The sequence below is a fragment of the Porites lutea genome, chromosome 13 (assembly GCF_958299795.1).
Source record: "Porites lutea chromosome 13, jaPorLute2.1, whole genome shotgun sequence".
Lineage (NCBI taxonomy): Eukaryota > Metazoa > Cnidaria > Anthozoa > Scleractinia > Poritidae > Porites > Porites lutea.
Genome location: NC_133213.1, coordinates 2,347,197 through 2,366,526, shown reverse-complemented (window position 1 = coordinate 2,366,526; position 19,330 = coordinate 2,347,197). Strand labels below are relative to the sequence as shown.

The 19,330-nt window shown below is 37.9% G+C and overlaps 5 protein-coding genes across 5 annotated transcripts in view; 1 reads left to right on the top strand and 4 right to left on the bottom strand.

Moving 5' to 3' along the window:
- Positions 1-6,871, bottom strand: part of LOC140923317 (Fanconi anemia group D2 protein-like) — a 33,220-nt gene extending 26,349 nt beyond the window's left edge. The window contains exons 1-14 of the mRNA XM_073373411.1: positions 6,682-6,871; positions 5,834-5,965; positions 5,248-5,315; positions 5,105-5,157; positions 4,712-4,759; positions 4,529-4,586; positions 4,079-4,137; positions 3,678-3,753; positions 3,274-3,398; positions 2,822-2,909; positions 2,587-2,691; positions 2,020-2,130; positions 1,312-1,389; positions 771-947 (exon numbers count right to left, since the gene is read on the bottom strand). Of these exons, the coding sequence (XP_073229512.1) occupies positions 771-947; positions 1,312-1,389; positions 2,020-2,130; positions 2,587-2,691; positions 2,822-2,909; positions 3,274-3,398; positions 3,678-3,753; positions 4,079-4,137; positions 4,529-4,586; positions 4,712-4,759; positions 5,105-5,157; positions 5,248-5,315; positions 5,834-5,965; positions 6,682-6,733 (1,230 nt within the window). The 5' untranslated portion in view covers positions 6,734-6,871. The remainder of the gene's footprint in view (positions 1-770; positions 948-1,311; positions 1,390-2,019; positions 2,131-2,586; positions 2,692-2,821; positions 2,910-3,273; positions 3,399-3,677; positions 3,754-4,078; positions 4,138-4,528; positions 4,587-4,711; positions 4,760-5,104; positions 5,158-5,247; positions 5,316-5,833; positions 5,966-6,681) is intronic.
- A 53-nt stretch (positions 6,872-6,924) lies between these two features.
- Positions 6,925-9,999, top strand: LOC140923231 (uncharacterized). The gene is made up of 2 exons (XM_073373317.1): positions 6,925-7,057; positions 7,444-9,999. The coding sequence occupies exon 2, from the start codon at positions 7,467-7,469 to the stop codon at positions 9,501-9,503; it is 2,037 nt and encodes a 678-aa protein (XP_073229418.1). The 5' UTR covers positions 6,925-7,057; positions 7,444-7,466; the 3' UTR covers positions 9,504-9,999.
- Positions 10,000-10,993: 994 nt separating this feature from the next.
- On the bottom strand, positions 10,994-13,038 carry LOC140922639 (uncharacterized). Its single transcript, XM_073372624.1, has 2 exons — positions 12,796-13,038; positions 10,994-11,269 (listed from the first exon to the last, which is right to left on the bottom strand). Exons 1-2 carry the CDS (start codon positions 12,997-12,999, stop codon positions 11,159-11,161), a joined length of 315 nt encoding a protein of 104 aa, XP_073228725.1. The 5' UTR covers positions 13,000-13,038; the 3' UTR covers positions 10,994-11,158.
- Positions 13,039-13,514: 476 nt separating this feature from the next.
- Positions 13,515-14,542, bottom strand: LOC140922638 (uncharacterized). The gene is made up of 2 exons (XM_073372623.1): positions 14,244-14,542; positions 13,515-13,733 (listed from the first exon to the last, which is right to left on the bottom strand). The coding sequence occupies exons 1-2, from the start codon at positions 14,448-14,450 to the stop codon at positions 13,623-13,625; spliced, it is 318 nt and encodes a 105-aa protein (XP_073228724.1). The 5' UTR covers positions 14,451-14,542; the 3' UTR covers positions 13,515-13,622.
- Positions 14,543-16,631: 2,089 nt separating this feature from the next.
- On the bottom strand, positions 16,632-19,203 carry LOC140922637 (protein RD3-like). The gene has a single exon (XM_073372622.1). The coding sequence runs from the start codon at positions 19,089-19,091 to the stop codon at positions 18,507-18,509; it is 585 nt and encodes a 194-aa protein (XP_073228723.1). The 5' UTR covers positions 19,092-19,203; the 3' UTR covers positions 16,632-18,506.
- Positions 19,204-19,330: the final 127 nt, after the last annotated feature.

Here is a 19,330-nt window from a genome sequence, read left to right as displayed (position 1 = left end):
AGCACCTGGTGGCCCCAGGCTTCTTGCTTTTGCTCTTGGGCGACTAGAATTTTTTTTTTATGCAAATCAAAAAGACCCACTAATCAGAGACACTAGAGAGGTTAAGTATCACATTTACGTCGAACGGCAAACGCAAATTTGTACCAAGTGACCAAGTTTCCCATTTACTTGTCATTTACCCTTCATTATTTCTACAAATAAATAACTTAGTTTCGTGCAATCTCTTATCCAGAAGAATTGTTTTGAGCTGCTTTTATTTGCTCATTTTCTATTTTGAGAATTCTCAAATTGAATCTGACATTTGCCGTTTGCCATATACGTAATACTCTCTTCTTATACCTAAGAATTAGTCTTGCAATACAATGTATGTAGAGCTCAAAAAAAAGTTGAATTCCAGTTTGTCCTTTGCGCAAGCAGCTCTCACACTATGATTGCCCAGGGCGACTTCTTGCTCATCTTAGTTAAAGATTTTCTTAGAAGATGACCTGCCTGGACTCTTGCCTACTGTGCAAGTAAAAAAAGCTTCCCAGCAACAATAAAAATGTTCTCGTCCCAGACTAGAGCCCTGATACAGATTATTGTTATTCAATATTATTGAAGTATTGTTCACAAACCTTGTCCTAACAAAGTTTGTACAGAGTTTACAGACACGACTGACAAATTAATATTTTGTCCAATCAAAAGGAGTTCCAGGTATTAAAAATGTCCTTTACAGATAGTAGCGCTTTCCATAAAGACCATTTATACAAAACATTCAAGAACTCTCTCACCTGTGAATGTGAATTAAAAGCAGCAGTCAACATTTCTTCTGTAAAGTGGCCATTTTTTATTTTATTTCTGATCAGGGTCTCGACAGATTTCTTTCGATTTGCAGTAGAGTGAAGAATGAGCAAGACAAACAGGTCCACAACTTTGTGCTTTGCTGCAGCGTTCACAGACTCAATTGCCTGAATAGACAACCATCAAACTGTGAGTTCTTTAAAAACAGCAAACATGATTGATATGATGTAAACTTAAGGGTTCCAGTATCTAGGAATTCAAACCATATTAGCTGTTGTTATTGACTATTATTTGCAAAACTGCAAATACCATAAGTCAGTGATATGGGATGCTGCACAAACAAGGTCCGTTTTTTGCATCGGTTTTCAACATCTCTGCGCATTACATGTACCATCTTAGAGCCTGAAACAGGCTAGTCATGGAACAATGTCTGACTAACTTTTTTCCATAGCAATGGTCATCCACATCATATATGATAACGTCATGTAGAATTAATAATAGAGCTGGTATGCACACTAGTTCTTTACTTACCTTGATCCATCCTTCTGCTACAGATCTTTGGAAACGTATTCCAGAACGGATAGCGTCCAGTGTCAACAACTCTCCATCCTTGGTTTTGCTCAAAACAGACCTTCAGAGAAAAATTAATAAAAAAATTTAAGCACACCCAGAAGCTCTAAAAGCTAGGGCCTTTCTTATATCAACAAGAGGCTTGACTTGGTACATAACCAAAGTTAGTATTTTTAATCTCTCTTTCGGCTAAAATTTTTCTTGATCTGTCAATGCTATTTTGTTATATGTCATACACTTATCTACATGTGGACTGGAAGCTAAACTCAATAAACGACCCTCTCTATGTTAGTGGTTCGGCATCCACGTATCGGACTCCCTTTAGGGGTTCTTAGAATTTTCCTTCCTGAGCTGTTAATGTTGTTGTTATTGTTGTTGTTGTTCAAGTTACTTGAGAACATTTCTCAACATCCTGGTAATTGCTGAAGTTTGTTCATTATTACTTTTCAAGAGTGCATGGAAAAAGTCTTCTACTCTGATCAACTTCAATCAACTGATCAAGATAATCACTTTCTGAATTGAAATAAAAGGAGAATTTAACAATGCATCAACAGTCACCCAGGGCCTTATTTAACTCATCTCTTCAACTAAGACAAAAAACTACAATGCAAGCAAAAAAAAATAAATAACAAAAATGATAGTCTAACATGGACATGAAACAGGAAAAACTAAGATGAGATACCCTTCATTAGAGTGCCTTTGTTCTGCTGGAGTTGAGCAAGCTGCAGGAGGTAGAGTGGATGAAGCAAAGTCCAGATTTGTTCTCAGTTCACTTACCACCTGAAAATCAACAGCAAAAACTGACAGACATTTTGCTTTCTGCACATGTCTAAACCTCTGAAGCTAGTACCTGTATTTTGCATCAAGAACAGAAGTCCGCGAATTGGTCCTGTCACCTGGAAATGGCTTTTTGGCAATTTTGGATCATTATAACCACACAGTGACCATTTACAGTACCGCTCAAAAGTAAGTTGACACTCAAAGCTCGAAACTCGAGACTCGATCCTCGCGTCTCGAAGCTAGAACGCTTAGTTTAGTTGTATACAAACTCTTGGCTTTTGAATCTTTGAATGAAATCGCGTGATCTTTCAAATGAAACTTCTTCACCTGATGGAACTAATTGGTTTTAGCAGTAATTAATTAAATAATAAAATACATTTTGAGATTTTACTTGTCATTTTGGTACTCTTATTGCAGTAACCATGCAGCAAGGTTAAGGACAATGTTTACTCTTACCTCAAATGCATCACTATCACCAATGGATTGAAGAATAAATTTTACAACCACAGGCAAGTCATCCATTTCAGCAGAAGGCAGCATTTTTATGACCGATACTCGGACCTATTACAATTAAAATGTAAAAATAAGAGTTTCAATTAACAACATAAAAATCAATTCTCAAGTTCCATTGTCTACTTTGTTTTGATGCCTAATCATACAGTGTCTAAAATACGATGTAAATTAGTCTTACCTCTGCCAAAAGATCTGGTCGCAAGCAAAGATTAGAGAGAGCATCAAGAATAGCAACAGTAAGCCCAGAGTTCTGGGAAAGAAGATCACTGAAAAAACAAAAATCTGTAAGTATTTTTAATAAAATAAGGAATGACCTATAACAATGTCTTCTGAATACTAGTCTGTAGCTATTCAAACTTGACAGCAAAACAAAAAACCTGCTCTATCCTGATTTTTCAGTAAATTTTTATTATGATACATCTACTTTGATGGATATTGCTGCATGCATGTACTTCCAAAGTTATTGAGCCCGCTAATCAAATTCAAGGCACTGTAGACAAAATCCTATATATAGTGTGACTGTTTTATGAAACTCCATTTTTGTGGTAGTCCATCTCTTGTGGTTGTTTAAATGATTTTAACCTAGTTTGGCACTATTGTGAATTAGAGAGTGAATAATGTTCCTTGTACCTCAGTTCTCTAGCGACTCCGGTGTGTTCTGAATCATCTAGCACTTCTGGAATACATGTGATGATTTCACGTTGCACTTCCAGTGATGTTATGCTGACCATTTCCAACATCTTTTCTGTCAAATCCTAAACACCAAATAATGATAATAATAACAACAACAACAACAACAACAATAATAAAAGTTTTTTGCACAGTGTAGATTGTCTGATTGTTTTTCCAAGGTTTTTTCTTCATTGTTTTATTACTAGACTTAAAAATTATGTGTAAATGTCAATTGGATAAATAAATTATTGATCATAAAGAGGGTATGTGTATGGTTTTTACCTCTATCTATTTTCCAGTAATTTATTACATACATGTACATGTCTCCTTCTAAAGATTTTAAAGACGACAATCTTTATTACCTTACTCTGTATAATACAATCAAGCCATCGGAACTGATTAAGTACCAAGCGAGGAACATTGAAGTCATCAGCACCACTAATGAAAACATCAATCAAAATAATATCACCATCATTGTAATGCTACATGTAGCTGTACAGTTGTTGTAAAAATCATAATTTGAAGAAATAAAGATTTCCTTTGATACATTTATCATCAATCACTTAACGAGGGCAAGGAGAGGGGAGGAGCAAGACAGGCCCTTATTTAAGAAGATGGTTGCTTTGTAGTAAGTTTGGTCATGGAAGTACAGGGCATTTCAATATTTGGGCTCAGGTGCTTATTTGAATGGGAGGACTTATGAAACACAATGTGCGATGCATTCCAAAAACAATACCAAAGAATTCTTAAATTTTTCACACACCTTTCTTCATCACCCATAAACTCAGGGAGTTTTTCCAGCAGCATGTTTGCAATCTTAGGCTATCATAAGGTGACAATAGGAGAAATGCTCATTAATAATTAAAGATGAATTATTACGGCAACAGAGAAAAGCTGCGCTAATCTATACACCTGCAAAACATGCCCTAATAAAATGTATAAATATATTAACTGATTTTGCCTTTAGGCAACTGTCAACAGGCAAATTTTAGTTTTTGCACAAAAGTAAAGCCCATAATTTTATCTAGAACACAGCCTTGGAAACAAAGGGTTTAGAAGTTACACAGTGTTAATCTCCATTATCATTGGATACTGTAGATTATCTTTTTCTTTAAATTTAAAGTAAAATTACCAAAAATAATTTATTGTATTTTAGTTTTTTCCAAGACGTTGGAGTGACTGAAAAAAAAAAACATGCAGCAAGATAGCTTACCTGGAGAATATCAATGCCCAAAAGTATTCTGATTAAACTTTCCTGAATTCCTCCATATCTTGGAAGAGAATAACATACATTTGTACGTTTTTTAAAATGTTATTTACAAAGTAAGTGTTAGTAAAATGGATGAACACAAGAGATGATTTCCATAACAAGAAATAAAATTTTTAATATACCCACCCCTCATGGTCTTCCGACATGGACACTGGAAGTAAACTTAAACGGAATCTGTTGAAGTTTAAAGAAGAAAAAAATGTATAACTTACATTGTTCTGTCAATAATACGTGTAATGGGCAAGACCAACAGAAAGAAAAATCTACAGTCTCAGAGAAAAGTAGTTGGGATACTTCCACTGAATTCTATTTCTTTCCTTCTTTCCTTTCTTCTCTCCCTCCCAATGTTTTTTGTTGCAGTTATATCACCAAATCTTGTCCATCAACATTGGGAGGGCCAGAAGACAGTAAAGTGTCCCAACAATTTTGGCCTGAAAACAATAGGAAAATTTCTATCAAATATAATTCCCAGAATATGACCTGGGTTCCTCTCAATTTTGTTTATTATTGTTTCTCTACCTTTCAGAATTCTCTATCCTTTGCTGTAGTCCTTCAAGGAAGTCATATATAACCTGCATACCAAGATAATAACCACGTGTAACAACTGTTTAAAACCATTTATAGCTTAATATGTTTAGGTATATAGCTGACATTTTAATTACCTCAGGATAACTGTGATGACTTTTCAGCAAACTTTTAAGTTTCTTCTGGAATAGTGAACGATCAACCTCTGAAAAAAAAATATAAAAAACCAGAATCAGATGACTGAATTGCTGTCTCCTGCCTATTGTTACAAACTAAAGAAATAAAAATAATAGTAGGTTGAAAACCATTCACAAACAACTGTTCTGCCTATACATGGTACAAATACTGTGTCTAAAAGCCAATCCAAATTGTTATCAACTTCTACTTCACTACAAATAAATTGTTGAAGCTTGGCTCTAAGAAAAACAAAAGGGAAGTGCTCTGAGTCTGCGAAATCTGGGTGCTTGAAATATGATTTTCCTGGTTTCCAGAGAGTAAAAGTAAGGCGCCAAGGGTCACTGGTTGCTACTTGTCATTAATTTTTTATATGTATTTATTTTTTATTTTTTTCAGTGCTCCTGACCAGATTTCAGGCAGATCTTATGCCATCACTAATCAGTATAGAATTTCTGCTGTTTAGGCACAGACATCTCTCAAGTAAAACATCCCTTGCGGCACAGAGTGAGGAGAGAGGGCTGTATTTATTGGCAGGATTATTCTTACCTAATTCATCAGGTGCCTGGCCTTCATTGAGATGAAGCCCTGCTTCCTGGACCATCTTACTAAACAAAGTAACTTCCTCTTCAGGTACTCCATTTCTTTTCTGATTATCATGTACATGTTTTGAGCGTTTGGCTATTTTGATAAAAGATCAGAAATATCAAGTTGTAAACAATACCTTCTCCTTGGTTATCAAATTTACAGAAGTGTCTGATTCAATATCCAGGTTACTTGTATGCAAAAATGGGAAAATGGGAAAATGGGAAAATGTACTATTGCATTTAACATCTGTAACTACCTCCAGCACCACCCCCCCCCCCCCCCCTCCTTCCCACCCCCCATTTTTTTTTTCTTTTAGCCCCTAAAGAAGTTTTGTCTTTCAAACTGAAATACTGGGCAAATTTGTTTAAATTAATAAATTTTCTTGACTGGGGGATCCTGCACCACCATACTCAACGGTTTGTCGCTGTGGACCTGTTGATATTTCACATTTTGGAAGGCTGTCCACAGGCCAGAAAAAGTTGCTTTCTTTAGGTCCTTAAAACAAACATGCACGTACAGCTGATGAGCTGCACTACATGAGATCAAGGAGTGGCTCAGTTCAATTTATACCAGCTGGCCACTCCATACAACCTCGTTTACATGATATTCCAGGATGTTTACATGCATGTCGGACCGCTTTACAAGACAAGGGTTTGCAAAAGAAAATGTAGCCTGGTATTCTGCAGCTTAACCGAAATCAAGATGCAACACGTGACTAGCATAGCTTAAGTACTTAAATTAAATAAATAAATCAATATTGAGAGAGATGATAAGCTTTTATAAATCTTATATTTTCGAGTCAACTTTACCTGAAGGCTCGGTAGTGTTGGGTTTTGAAGTTTTGCGCTTTGATCGCACCATTATTAACTCCACTTGAATGATATCCTAACCTCTCATTTCAAACCCATCTCAGTGCAAGTAGATTTCCTGCTTTTAGAAAGCAACTAACAAGAATTTCTGCAGATTTACAGAGACGCATCTAAATCCAAGTTTCCCGCTTTTTTCCTCACTTCTTTAATTCGCGTTTTACGCATGCGCGAAAGTCCGCTGACAATGAGCTGAGAATGTAAATGGCGTCCATTTCGTTCCATCCGTAACCGCGTCGTTGCAAACAGATGTGAACAACTTACTTCAGACTTACTTCATTTTTGTTGATTTTCCTCATCATCTCATAAAGGATCAAAGGTGAATTTCAGTGCCCTTTACTTGTAAAGTAATGTTTAACTATCAGCTACTTACCACCTGTGAAAAAGTTCATGTTGACTTCTTTAATTAGATTATCTTTTGTTTCGAACACTGGGACTTTAAGGTAAAAAGGCTTTTTCACTGTAATCGACAACGAACAGCTGGGTGTTTTAGCTTTTTATCGCGTCTTGTAACATTTGTTTTAAGGAATCATCTTTTTAGTGTCGTGATTTAATGGCACGTGATCGTAGCATAGAAGTCACGCGCATCAGCTGAGCGGCGTCTTGTACTACTGTAAATTGTTTACCAAACTAGTCTTTTATTTAATGATAGAATGTGGAGAATAAATATCTTCCTTAAGTTTTAGACTTAATTATTCCTTGTAGGCATCAAAGTGTCAATAGCCACGATGACATCTAAACCTAACCAAAAGGAAAACAATTCGGAAACTGATCATGCTCCTGGCGATGAAGAAAAAGCAAAGAAAGAAGAACTGGTAGAGGCCAGAATGAGGATGATTAGGAAGAAAAATGAAGAACTCATGAGAAGACAAAAGGAGATTGAAGAAGATCGCAAAAATGCTGACATGTATAGTGAAATGGCAGTTAAGAAAAATCCAGCTAATTTTCCTTCAGGAGTTAACAAGGAAGTTGCAGGCACTGGATTGGGCAGAGGTAGAGGAAGAGGGTTAATGTTGAGAGAAATGAGAAAGGAGACTCTAAAAGCCAAACAGTGGGAGGCTAAAAGAAGGGAAAATATCCAGAAGGAAGAAGAAGAAAGGAAAAAGAAAGCAGAGTCTTCTAGTCCGACCTCCAGGTTTCTTGTAGATAACGATCGAGTTGATATGTCCAAGACATCAGGAAGAAATGAGCGGTCATGGGGTGGAGCCAGTTTTAATCAAGTCATTAATCGAGTGCAAAGAGAAAAGGAAGGCTTTCGGCCAGGTCGTAATAAAGGTAACATAGAGCTGACTATGTCAGGTAAAGAGAGACGAGAATATTCTCAGTGGAAAGAGGAAAGGTCAAGAATTGATGAGGAGAGGAAAGCACGTCAGAAAAAGACAGGAAATTGGAGTCGTGCTTGGGATCAAACCAAATCATGGGACTCAAGAAAGAAAATGTGGGTGAATGAGAACGACAATGATGATAGTTTTAGAAATACAAGACGGCGAGATAGTGATGATGCTGATGACTGGGGCAGTGATAACAGGAACAGAAGGAGAGATTATGGACGACAAGAATGGGAAAGAAGAGGTCCCAGGAGTAATTCTAGATTTGCACAGCATGATGATCGCCAGGTGTGGGGTGAAACAAGTGAAAAGAAAGTTGTTGCTCACATAGATAGTAGTGGAGGCAAGCCAGAGAAAGAAGAAGATTGGGGTGATACAGGTGAAAATAAAAGTGTTGAAAAGTCAAATTCTGGCGGAATGATGGCCTTTGAAGAAAACTGGGGTGACGACTCAACTGAAAATACAAAGAACATTAACCATACAGCTCCGGCAAATGGAATGCCAGTGACAGAAGAATGCGGGCAAATAAAGGAAAATAAAGTTATAAAGCACACAGATTCTGGGAGGATTCAGCTGACAGAAGAAAAATGTGATAAAATAACTAAAGAGGCACTGGCTGAACCAAAGGCGCTTGGATCTACAACTGAAGAAGAAGCTGTCATGAGCTCTCATGAATCACCCACAATCAGCAATCCAAGTCTTGGTGAGAAACAGAGGGAGGAATTATGCACAACTGAAAGTAAAGAAATATCTAACAAACCCATGAAGGGACTCACCCATCATGGTGTTGATCCTAAGCCACAACGAGAATTTGTTAAACAAAGAAGAAGACCACTTGATTCAGATGGCAGTGATCAGGTTAAAGACAGTAAAGAACTTGGTCCAGTTAAAGAATTTACACAAGACAGAATGTTATTTGATAAAAAAGATCGTAGTGAGGTAGTCACAGTCACACATGAGCATGCTGATGTTAAACACGGTGATCGGGATGAAATTTCTTCAACAAGTGAAATCACAGAAATGAAATTAAGTCACCAAGACAGGGAAGGAAATGGAGAGAAAAATCCTGTAGATGCTGAAAACAGAGATAGTGTACCAAGAAGCGTGCTTGATGATAAAAATCATGGTACTACAATTATACCAAATGTTCTTCCCACAGAAAAAGAAAAAACTGATAAAGTTGATGGAACTATAACTCACAAATCTGGTGCTGAAAAGGCTCATCTGCCAAAAATTAACACTAAGGTTGAAAAGAAAGTGACATTTGACTCAGAAGAAAATGAAAATTTCAAAGAAACCAATGCAGAGGATTCACCATCATTAAATATTGGTGACATTCCTCCTACCCCGGACTTTTTAAAAGTTGATCACAATTTAGAGTGGGGTGACATTGAAGTTGATGCTGATGAGTCTGAACCAATTGAGCCTAAATGGTGACTATTTTAGACTCTGATAACAATGCACCTGTTTTTAATACATAATATTTACTTTCTATCAGCTTTCATCTATTCCAAACAAGCAAAAGAATACAAAAAATAGTAGAAATAGGGAAATAAAATAAACTAAATTCTTTGTCAGTAGTAATATTTATTGTATTTTTCAACTAAACTTTTTGCCAAAATTATAATTCCATTTTTAACAAAAAAAAATAACGTAACAGTTATACATGTACATATCAATCCAAGCTTTTACTTGTGACTCATAGTCATTAAAGTACACAAATCTCAATGTGAAGGTGTTGCTATATCTTTTGCCTCTTTTTTGGACAGGGCAGTTTCTCTGTGGGCCACTTTTCTGAGCTCCAGTATTAAGCATGAACCACCTCTAGTTAACTCCCTGTGACTCAAACTTCAGTACTGAACTTAAAGCTTGTGCTGACCTTTCTTGTTGATTTCCCCTGCATTTCCTTCTACAGCGGCAGTTACTCGACCCTCAGTTATTCAAACCCCCACTAACTCTGACAAACAGGGCTCAAACTTCTTTGATTCAGACACAGGATGAGACCAAAGTATCCCCATTACCATTAATAGCAAGGGGTCCATGTCGTAAAAAAAAGGCTGATTGTATGTTGCTTGTGGGCATCTTTGTTTCCATGGAAACTGTCTGTATAGAGAGGTGCCCATAACAAGGAGGTATTGTGAGTGATTACATAAAGTTTGTTGTGTTTGGGACCACAGTAAATGTCTGTAATAGAGATGTGTGCAGCGTGTGTAAAGAGGGGTTCCACTGTGAATTTGCTTTCCTTCAGGGCCAAGTTGTTCAAAGCTGTGTTAAGATATAAACCCTGGGTTAGTGCAAAATTTTAATTCAGATTTGAAATCTTAAGAAGGCAAATTCAGTTTAATTCTTTTAGTCCTAAAAAATTGATGATTGGGTGCTCGAAAAAGAATGAGAAAATTTCGTGAGAAAATGCTTTTGAACGAAAGTAAAAGAAACCTGCATTAAGATTTAACCCCAGGTTAGTGCTAATCGGCCTTTGAACAACTGGGCCCAAGGGATTTTTTTTATAATTTTACCCTTTAGAACTCGAACTCCTTTGAGGAAGTGTTGTAAATAACATCATTATTATTTTAGACATAACTGAACATAATATTTCCTTGTGTTAAAAATTGTCAGTAAGTTAGCTTCTCAAGATCTTTCTTGGACAACAGAAAAACCATGAGAAAAGCTAAGAAAGGGAATTTTTAAGACTTCTTTGAGATGCCAAAGTACTAAAAAAAAAAACAAGAAGTTCAAATCCAATAAATGTCTCCTGGTTACCAATAATTATCATTAGGTCACTGTGTGGTCAATTCTTTCTTGACAGACACCTCTGTAAGAAGAACACAGCCCAATCGGCAAAAGTAAGATACAGCAAGTTTATCAGATGTGGAGTTTCTGAGGGTTTTGTTTTCTCACAGATGGATTAAAAAATAACAAGAACACAATTCTCCAAAGATGGTGAATAATTTTTATTGACAACATCGGTGCAATTCACAGCCATAATCTTCCATTTTTCTTTAGTTGTGCATTCAGGACAAAACTCATGCTTATATAGAGTAACTCAATGTGTGTTGTGCTAGGCTTCCAAAATCCACTTCATAATCCATGAATTACAAGGCTCCAGCCTCCTGTAACATTGGCTTAAGCTTTCCACTGTCTTGCAGACCTTTGACAGCATCTCCCCCTCCAACAAACTTGCCACCGATGAACACCCTTGGAACCTGAGAAATGTAGTGTCATCAGTCATGTTAGCTTGCAAGCACGCTCTCCTATTTGGGCGAGCGAAGCAAGCCGTGCGAGAATGCACGAGTGAGAGGAGCCCCTTGCGCGTCTACTTTTTACGATATTCCCAAATGGAGAGCTTACTCGCAGGCTACATTCGCCTTTGGCATGATACTTCTTACAACAAATGGTTCATAAAAATAAAAGAAATAATAAATCCACTTAGTGGTTCTTTGTTTACCTGAGTGATGGTCAAATTGGAATTTGAGAAAGTTTGGTTTTTATTTGAGGAGAGGAGAAAACAGGAGTACCCGGGGAAAAAACTCTCAGAGCAAAGGAGAGAACCAGCAACACACTCAACCCACATGTGGCATCAACACCAGGATTTGAAGCCGGCCATATTGGTGGGAGGCGAATGCTCTCACCACTGCGCCACCCTTGCCCTATTACCTTTATTACAATTTATATTTTATTTTCCTTTTTGATTATTCATCAAAACTTACTATGAACTAAATCAGGGATTTCATAGGTTAAACTTATATAACGTCTGGGTTTCCTAGCATGCGAAAACATCTGTTTCTCCTCGCTCTTTGCCGCTGGGGGCGTTTCGCACGGAGGAACATCTGCATCTCAGCAGCAGAAATTCCATACTGATGACGTAAATCAATGTCTACATAATAAATCCGGTAGTCATGGGGTTCCAAAATTAATGTGAATTTGTTCAATTTTACGTTTCTCCTGGTCTATTTTGGTAAAGTGTTGTGTTCATCTGACAACGAGCTCCAGCAAAACTCAAATGCTTCTTATAGAGAATACTATATTCCAGGAATATTGACTGTTTTGTTAGAGATTCTTCGCGTATACATTTGACCTTTGAGGCCTTTTGTCTTTTGTCTGTCATTCATAAACTATAGTTAAATCAATGTAACTACTCCGTCGACCAATCAGCACTCCTGAGCAGATTCCGGACAGATTTTACGTCATCAGTATGGAATTTATGCCGCTGAGTCACAGACGTTCCTACGCGCGAAACGTCCCCAGCGGCGAAGATTGAGGAGAAACGGATGTTTCTGAAGGCTAGGGTTTCCATGATAAAAAAAAAATATCTTCCTTACTATATAGCTGGAATTTTTACCTTACTGCGCAAGCCTCCTTATCACGTGGTTGCACTGGCACTTTCACAAAAAAGTTAATTTTCGATATCCAAAGAAATATGCGTGATTATTGTGATAGAGCTTGTAATTTATATAAAAAAAGCTTCATTTGCTTCAGGAAATACTTCGAAAACAATAGCTCGAAAATAATAAAAAGCCCTGGACACATTTTATAGTATGCACGTGGAACACGTCTATTAATTACAGAGATTTTCAAATGCACCAAAATGCACCAAAATGCTTAGAGGCACCAGTTAAAATAAACCGAAATTAAGCAAGGTTACTTATTTGAGTACAAGAAACAGTGTTAATACATAAATACCGAAAAGCGAACCGCATTATCTCTAGCTGTTAAAAAAACTTCAGCCTACCGTTCTACCCCCAGTAATTTCTTTGAGGGCGTCCTGATATGCATCTCCGTTTTCGATCTCATCCAACTCTATTACAAGATAATCTTTCAATCCTGCATCATCCAGAGCACCCTTGGCCATCGTGCAAAAGGGACAGTAGGTTTTAGAGTAGACTACTACCTTGTTATCCTTGATTTTAACGTTGATTTCGTTGACTTTGGACATTTTGCCGGTTACGAGTCTCCGTCTTGATCGTCTCGACAGACGTCTTTAGTGTACGAGCCCGCGTTTCACCGGCCTGCGGCCCCATTATAAAATAATGAAAGAATGAAAGAAGTAAACAGGAAGAAATAAATGGGAAAGAAGGAAGTCAGCGCCAAGCTAAATACAAAGCTTATGGTGAATTCTTTTTGTTTCCAGACCCTATTTACTGAAGGCGCATTCTTCCTATCAATTTTCTGGCTGACACTGCAAGGAGACACAGAAAAACGAATGAACCGCTACTGTCAACATTACCACAAAATGGGGATGTCTGTAGCCTGTGCCAGGCTCTCGGTCACTGCAGACGAGCGAAAAAAGGGGGCAATCCTCACGCGGTTATCGCGCCACTTCCCCACTATCTTAAGGGCATAGGGCTCCCCGAACACTCACGGATTCGTTCGTTTCTTTTCCCTAGTTATATCGCGTCAAAACGCAATGCCCCTTACCTCCTATGACGAATTAGGTACACAACACAGAGCTCGTGAAAACAACACTGTATTAACTGATCATTTTACAAGGCTAAATAGCGATACATGAGTAAATAAAGTCATTAAATTTTCTTGAGGTTTAAGATATTTGTCCATGATTTACAAAGCTCCCGCAGACTGCAACAATGGTTTAAGCTTTCCAGTGTCTTGCAGTTTCTTGACATCATCTCCTCCTCCAACAAACTTGCCTCCAATGAACACCCTTGGAACCTTGAAATCAAATATAACATACATAAGCTAAGTAACACCTGTTCACCAGTCCAGTGGGTAGTAGAGCTGGGTGTAAGCCGATCGCGGGAAAAGAGTCACATACCATCGCGTGACAGTATGGTGCATTCCACGGGCGACAATGAACGACGTAATTTTAATACTCTTTGGCGGCGAAGCAGCGGATGTGAAAAGAGGGTATCAGTGGTGTGATCTATTACTGATTAGGAAGTCTACCCCTCCTCCCCCGAAAACTAAGAGAGAGTCAACTCATTTTATCTTTTTGAAACTTAGGACACTTTTTGGCTTTCCGATCCCCTGAACATGAGATCGTCGAATGAAACGGATAATCTTAAAGCCTTCTCATCGCCCATCGTTATAATTATATTAAAAACGCACGTGCTTTAACTCGGAAAAAAGCAATTATAGAAAGAAAGTATTTGGAACATCATAGTCTAAATTCGAAAATAAAAATAATAAAAATTTTAACGGAAGCCCTAACGTGGTTCATACCGATCTGCCTCCTGTAATCTTCAACAAGGCATCTTGAATCGCATCGCCATCATCTCGTTGATCTAACTCCAACAGAACGTATTCTTTCAAGCCAGCGTCGGCAAGCGCCTCCTTAGCCTTCTTGCAATAAGGGCAGTAGGACTTGGAGAACACGCACACTTTGTTTCCACTCACTTGAAGGTTCACGAACTCCGTTTTTCCTGCCATCTTCAACGAATTTTGGGCACTGAAGGTTTAAGTTTTTCAGTTTTAATAAGGATACTGCGAGTGAAGGCGTTTTTATACGTTTGTCCGCTCTCAAGTGCTTAATGCGACGTGACCAATCACGAAACTGCTGTGTCATGACGTCTTGCTGCGTCATGTACAAGTTCACTTAATATTCAAGTCACGCAAACACATTGCGGCGAGCGCGCGAACAGCGTAAAAAATTTTGAAACTCCAGCCGTCGTAACCACATGATGTGAATTAATAAACCTTTATTTTACTCTGACTTAGGGTGTTTTAATTTCAATCTTTTTTGTCTCTTCTCTGGCTTCCGCAAAAAAAAAAACCGATCATCGTGAAAAATATGCTCTGTCATGTTTTGTCTTAATGACGATTATCACTTGGCCACTTCTTTAAAGTCACGCGATCACGCGAACATTCGATGTTATCTCAGAAGAAAGTCACGCCATCATGCAAACTTTGCATTATGTGGGCAAACAGAAAATACTTTGTCATGTTTCTCTAAACACTTATCAATTAAAACAGGTGATGAAGGTGTTTTCAAGTGTTTCCGTTGCGTCCTATGACGGAAATTTCTCCAAAGCCATAGCACATATTCTACTACATTTCAGCCGTACACGATATGATAAATGTATTTGATTTACATATAGGTCATTTCCCTTTGAGTGGCCATGTTCCTTGAGAATATATTTGAGAGATTTAACTCCCATCAAAGTTTCCATCCTGTCTTCGTCTTGAAGGTTGCTGAAATGAAAACACAGAACAAGCCTTTACCCCAGTCGTGTTTTAATATACAATGGAAATTTTTACTGTCACAGATAGACTGATGCAAAATTGCCTTTTAATAGAACTTCAAAGTTTTGAAAAACTAGGCCAGTGAAATCTATGATTTATGAGGGTTCACTAGTTTTCAAAGAAATGTATACTTATGCGAGGAAGGCAGTGGGGGGGAGGGTAAGCCATCTGGCATACAATTTTTCTCATCTGGAAATTTCGGGCTCCAGTATATCCAAGAGTTTGAAACTTGACAATTTAATAACACTAGATTGGTAAATCAATCTATATAGACTTCGTTTCAATGAAAAGCAATCTCAGTTGCACTGATTTTCCGTGATAAAGGGTAAAATGGCGTATTGCATGGTTCGTTCCCCTTCACTGCTCCTTTTCAAAAGCGTTGTCAAAGAAGCACGTATGTTTGAATATGAAAGTATCAACCTAGCGGAGAGTGAAATTTCGTGGCACGCAAAGAGAAAAGTATACCACAGAGGGTCATAATACAAAAAGAAGCATGTCGAGGACGTCAAGTACGCTCTCTAACCAATTCCCGTGCCAGTTTTTCATGCTCAGCATGACGCGTGTTTTTTGTTTTGTTTTGTTTTTTTCATTTTCCTTTTTGCTGCCCCCCGGTATCTTAACTCATTCGCCCCTGGATATTTTGCCAAAGAAACGCTCTTCGAAACTGGTAGAGCCGTTTTCTGTTCGGTATCACGCCAAAAAGAAGCAAAACTTCCCAATTACCGTAAAATCATAATCTACGCTAGCATCTCCCTTAAAAACTAGGGGGTTCCCTACCAGATTCCCTGGGAAACGCCTGGGGACAAGATTAGATTGATGCTGCATACTTTTTGTTCCTGGTGCCAATTATTAATCCAAAAGCTTTTTGAGTTCGGAACAAGGCTTCGCGATGGGAATGACTGTTTGGACAAAACAGTGACACTGTAGCTCAGCCCTCTGGCTTTTTCAGCCTCCTGATGTGTTATATTTCGAAGAAGTTTTCATAGGTAGTGGAACAAGATAATCATAGGTAAATGTTTTTTTTGCATTTTCCTATCGCTTGTTTAGCTGATTTATTAGGGTTAAGGCAAGGGTTGGGAGAGCTCTCCTCCCCCCTTCCTATTTAACTAGTTAGACACCATTAGACATCAAAGTAGTCTACGCCCATTGGTGATGTCACAAGTGGTACAACTGAAGTGGTGCTACTCGCCCAGTACAGGCCATTATTGAGGTGTGAATGTTCTTTTTTCTGTTGGGAGTGGGAGAAACCCTCACTCGCAGGGTTCTTAAATAACTAAACAGGCTAATTAAACCATGTAATAGTCTAAAAGGAGAATATTAATGCATTAAAATTTATGGGAAATTATTTAAAGGGTTGACTTTCAAACTTAGGTCTGGCAGTCTGGACAGCACAGTAAGAAAGTGTGACCAAAGATTAGTATTTTAATCTGTCTCGCTTAAATACTTATTTCACTTGCCACTGGAGTGTACAGTGCGTAAATATTATTATTTTGTTGTCTGTGTTAAAATACTGATCCCAATAAATAATATATAGTTTAAGCAGATATGTATACAACAAGTATGTTTTGCACCACCATATATATTCAGCCTAAAGTACCTGTAATAATATTTTATTCCTGTGTCACCTATCACTGTGCTCTTGGGTTCCGATAATATTGATAAATTAATAATATTATTAATAATATCCAATAACATTGATGCTATAAAAATTAATGACAGTAATTAATATTTACATTATAATTTATGAATTAGCTGTATTTAATAAAAATAAATAAATAATAATAACCTAAATTTTGTCTATGAAATCTTACCATACTCTTGGAATATCAGCACTTTCCTGCTCAAATTTGCTTAAAGTTAGCCCACAAGAAAAGACACCTCTTTTGACTTTAAATTTGCACGTCAAAGCAAAGGCTGAAAAAGGCATCTGCTTTCACAGGCTACTTCAAATGATGACTGAGAATATTAAATATAGTTATGAAAGTTATTGGCTCTTATCGCCTTCTTCGTTTAAAAAAGAAAACCATTGACCTTTCCCCTACTTTACCATAATCTTGATTTTATCAATTCTGAGACTTTTGCACAGTTTGAAAGGAGTTCAAATCACCAAGCAAAACATTATCGGCAAAAATAAGTTGCAAAACTAGACGTAAAAATAATAAAGCTCATTAAAAAATAACATTATTGCTGACAGTTTTATCAACTTGCCTTTCTAGAGTTAAGTACTATCTTTTCCTGTGTGGATGTTTTATTAAATTAAAGGTTGGTTTCAAAGGGCCTCTTCACATGAGACTGGTTGACCAGGCTGGCTTGGTTTTAGAGATCGCGACTTTCCTCTAAATCCTTTGTTAAATTTTCAATGTGTTCATATGAGATGGTGGGGCGGCTCGTTTCCCGAGATCTCAGTTTTCAGACCGGAATCTTGGTGAACGGGCTGAAGATTTTGCCATATGAACACTTCAGCCTGGTTACTGGGATGAAAGCGGGATGAATTCTGGTGGCCCGGATGGCATCGTCTTGCATTGCTTGCTGTATGTGTTTTCCACATCATAAGCATCCCATTTAACTGCAGCAATACAGCTTTACGGGTTGCCTAAGCTATGTTAGGCTCAAAAGTTATAATCTTTGTGTTTTGTCATGTTTGCTTTGTTTCTCAAATTTCGCACTACAACTCATCCCCAGGATCTTTGGCATTTTTTCGTCTCAGAAACCGGGCTGAAATTTCTCATATGAACCCAAGGCGAAATTGGTCCTGGTAACCGGGCCAGCCCATTCAACCGTGCTCATGTGAAGAGGCCCAAATAAATATGATCGCCATGACTTAAGTGCAGAAACAACTCCAGTAGTTTGAGCTACCATAGCAATTATAGAAGAAACCAGCCTTGAAATAGAACTGAAGTCTTTACTCTGTTTACTCCTAGTTTTGTTGCTTATACTATAAGAATATAAACTATCACTTGAAATGTTTTCGCGCATTTGCGGCTAGGTTATTCAGGTAGGGCGATTATGTGACTGCAACAGTCAATAAAACATTCTTTAAGCTTGATGTAACAATAATTTTTAGTTTACGGCAGACTTCCTCTTAAGAGATACAAGAAAAATTAACAGAACGACATCAAAACGTGGCGATGCATGCATTGGTACATGGTCGTATGGGCGTGGGGAAGAAACTGAAGTTGTAAAAATAAGGATTAAAATATCTACAAGCTAAGCATCTAATATTTTAGCTCTTAACTATAAAAACTATACGGGCATAAAATTTCTTGAACGCGGAAAGTCAGACATACTTTTCACTCGCCTTGGCTCGGGCACACTTTGAAGTTCGATATCTTCAACAGGATAAACCCTTCCTGATGTGTGATTTGATATCGCTCTGAGCTGCGATAGACTCCTTGTCATCCATCGGAGGGTTGATTCCGTTTCTTCGCTTTTATTCGGGCGTTCTAGAAGGTTTTTCTCAATTATACATCGCATTACTTGCGGCAGTTCGCTTGTGTCACGCGGTATTCCTTCCACAGCGTTCCGAAACTCTGAAATTATGCTCCCGCTGTCTTCGGGTCGTACTTTCGAAGCTAACTGTTCTAAAGCAAGGCGTTCGATTTGTGGAATTTCAAAGGATTTTGAAGGTGTACTAATGAGCCAAGAGTAGTCCGCTATGTTTGACAATCTCCTTTTTTCCCGTTCAACATCACGATTGATCCTCTCAACATCCTTGATTTGCGATTCAAGCTCCATCATCAACGCTTCGCATACAACATCACTTTCCGCTTTCACTGGCAGTGAATCTTTGGCTTTCAGTTTAAGCCCAAGGCTAGTTAAGGACAGCATCAATTTAAGCTTTCTTCAGGAGCAAAAAATCCAGTGATCGCTCTCCGATCTCCAAGATGAGTATTTATTTCAGCTGTTTATTTTTTGTATCAAGTGCCAGTGAGCAACTCACTTATTTATTCGACGTAGTCAAAAACACCTGATTGCGTGCGTTAATTGGCTCGTTCGATAATTAGATCCCAGTCTCTAAATGTCGTTTGCGGTTCTCGCCCCAGTTGTTCACGTGATTTATCCGGTAG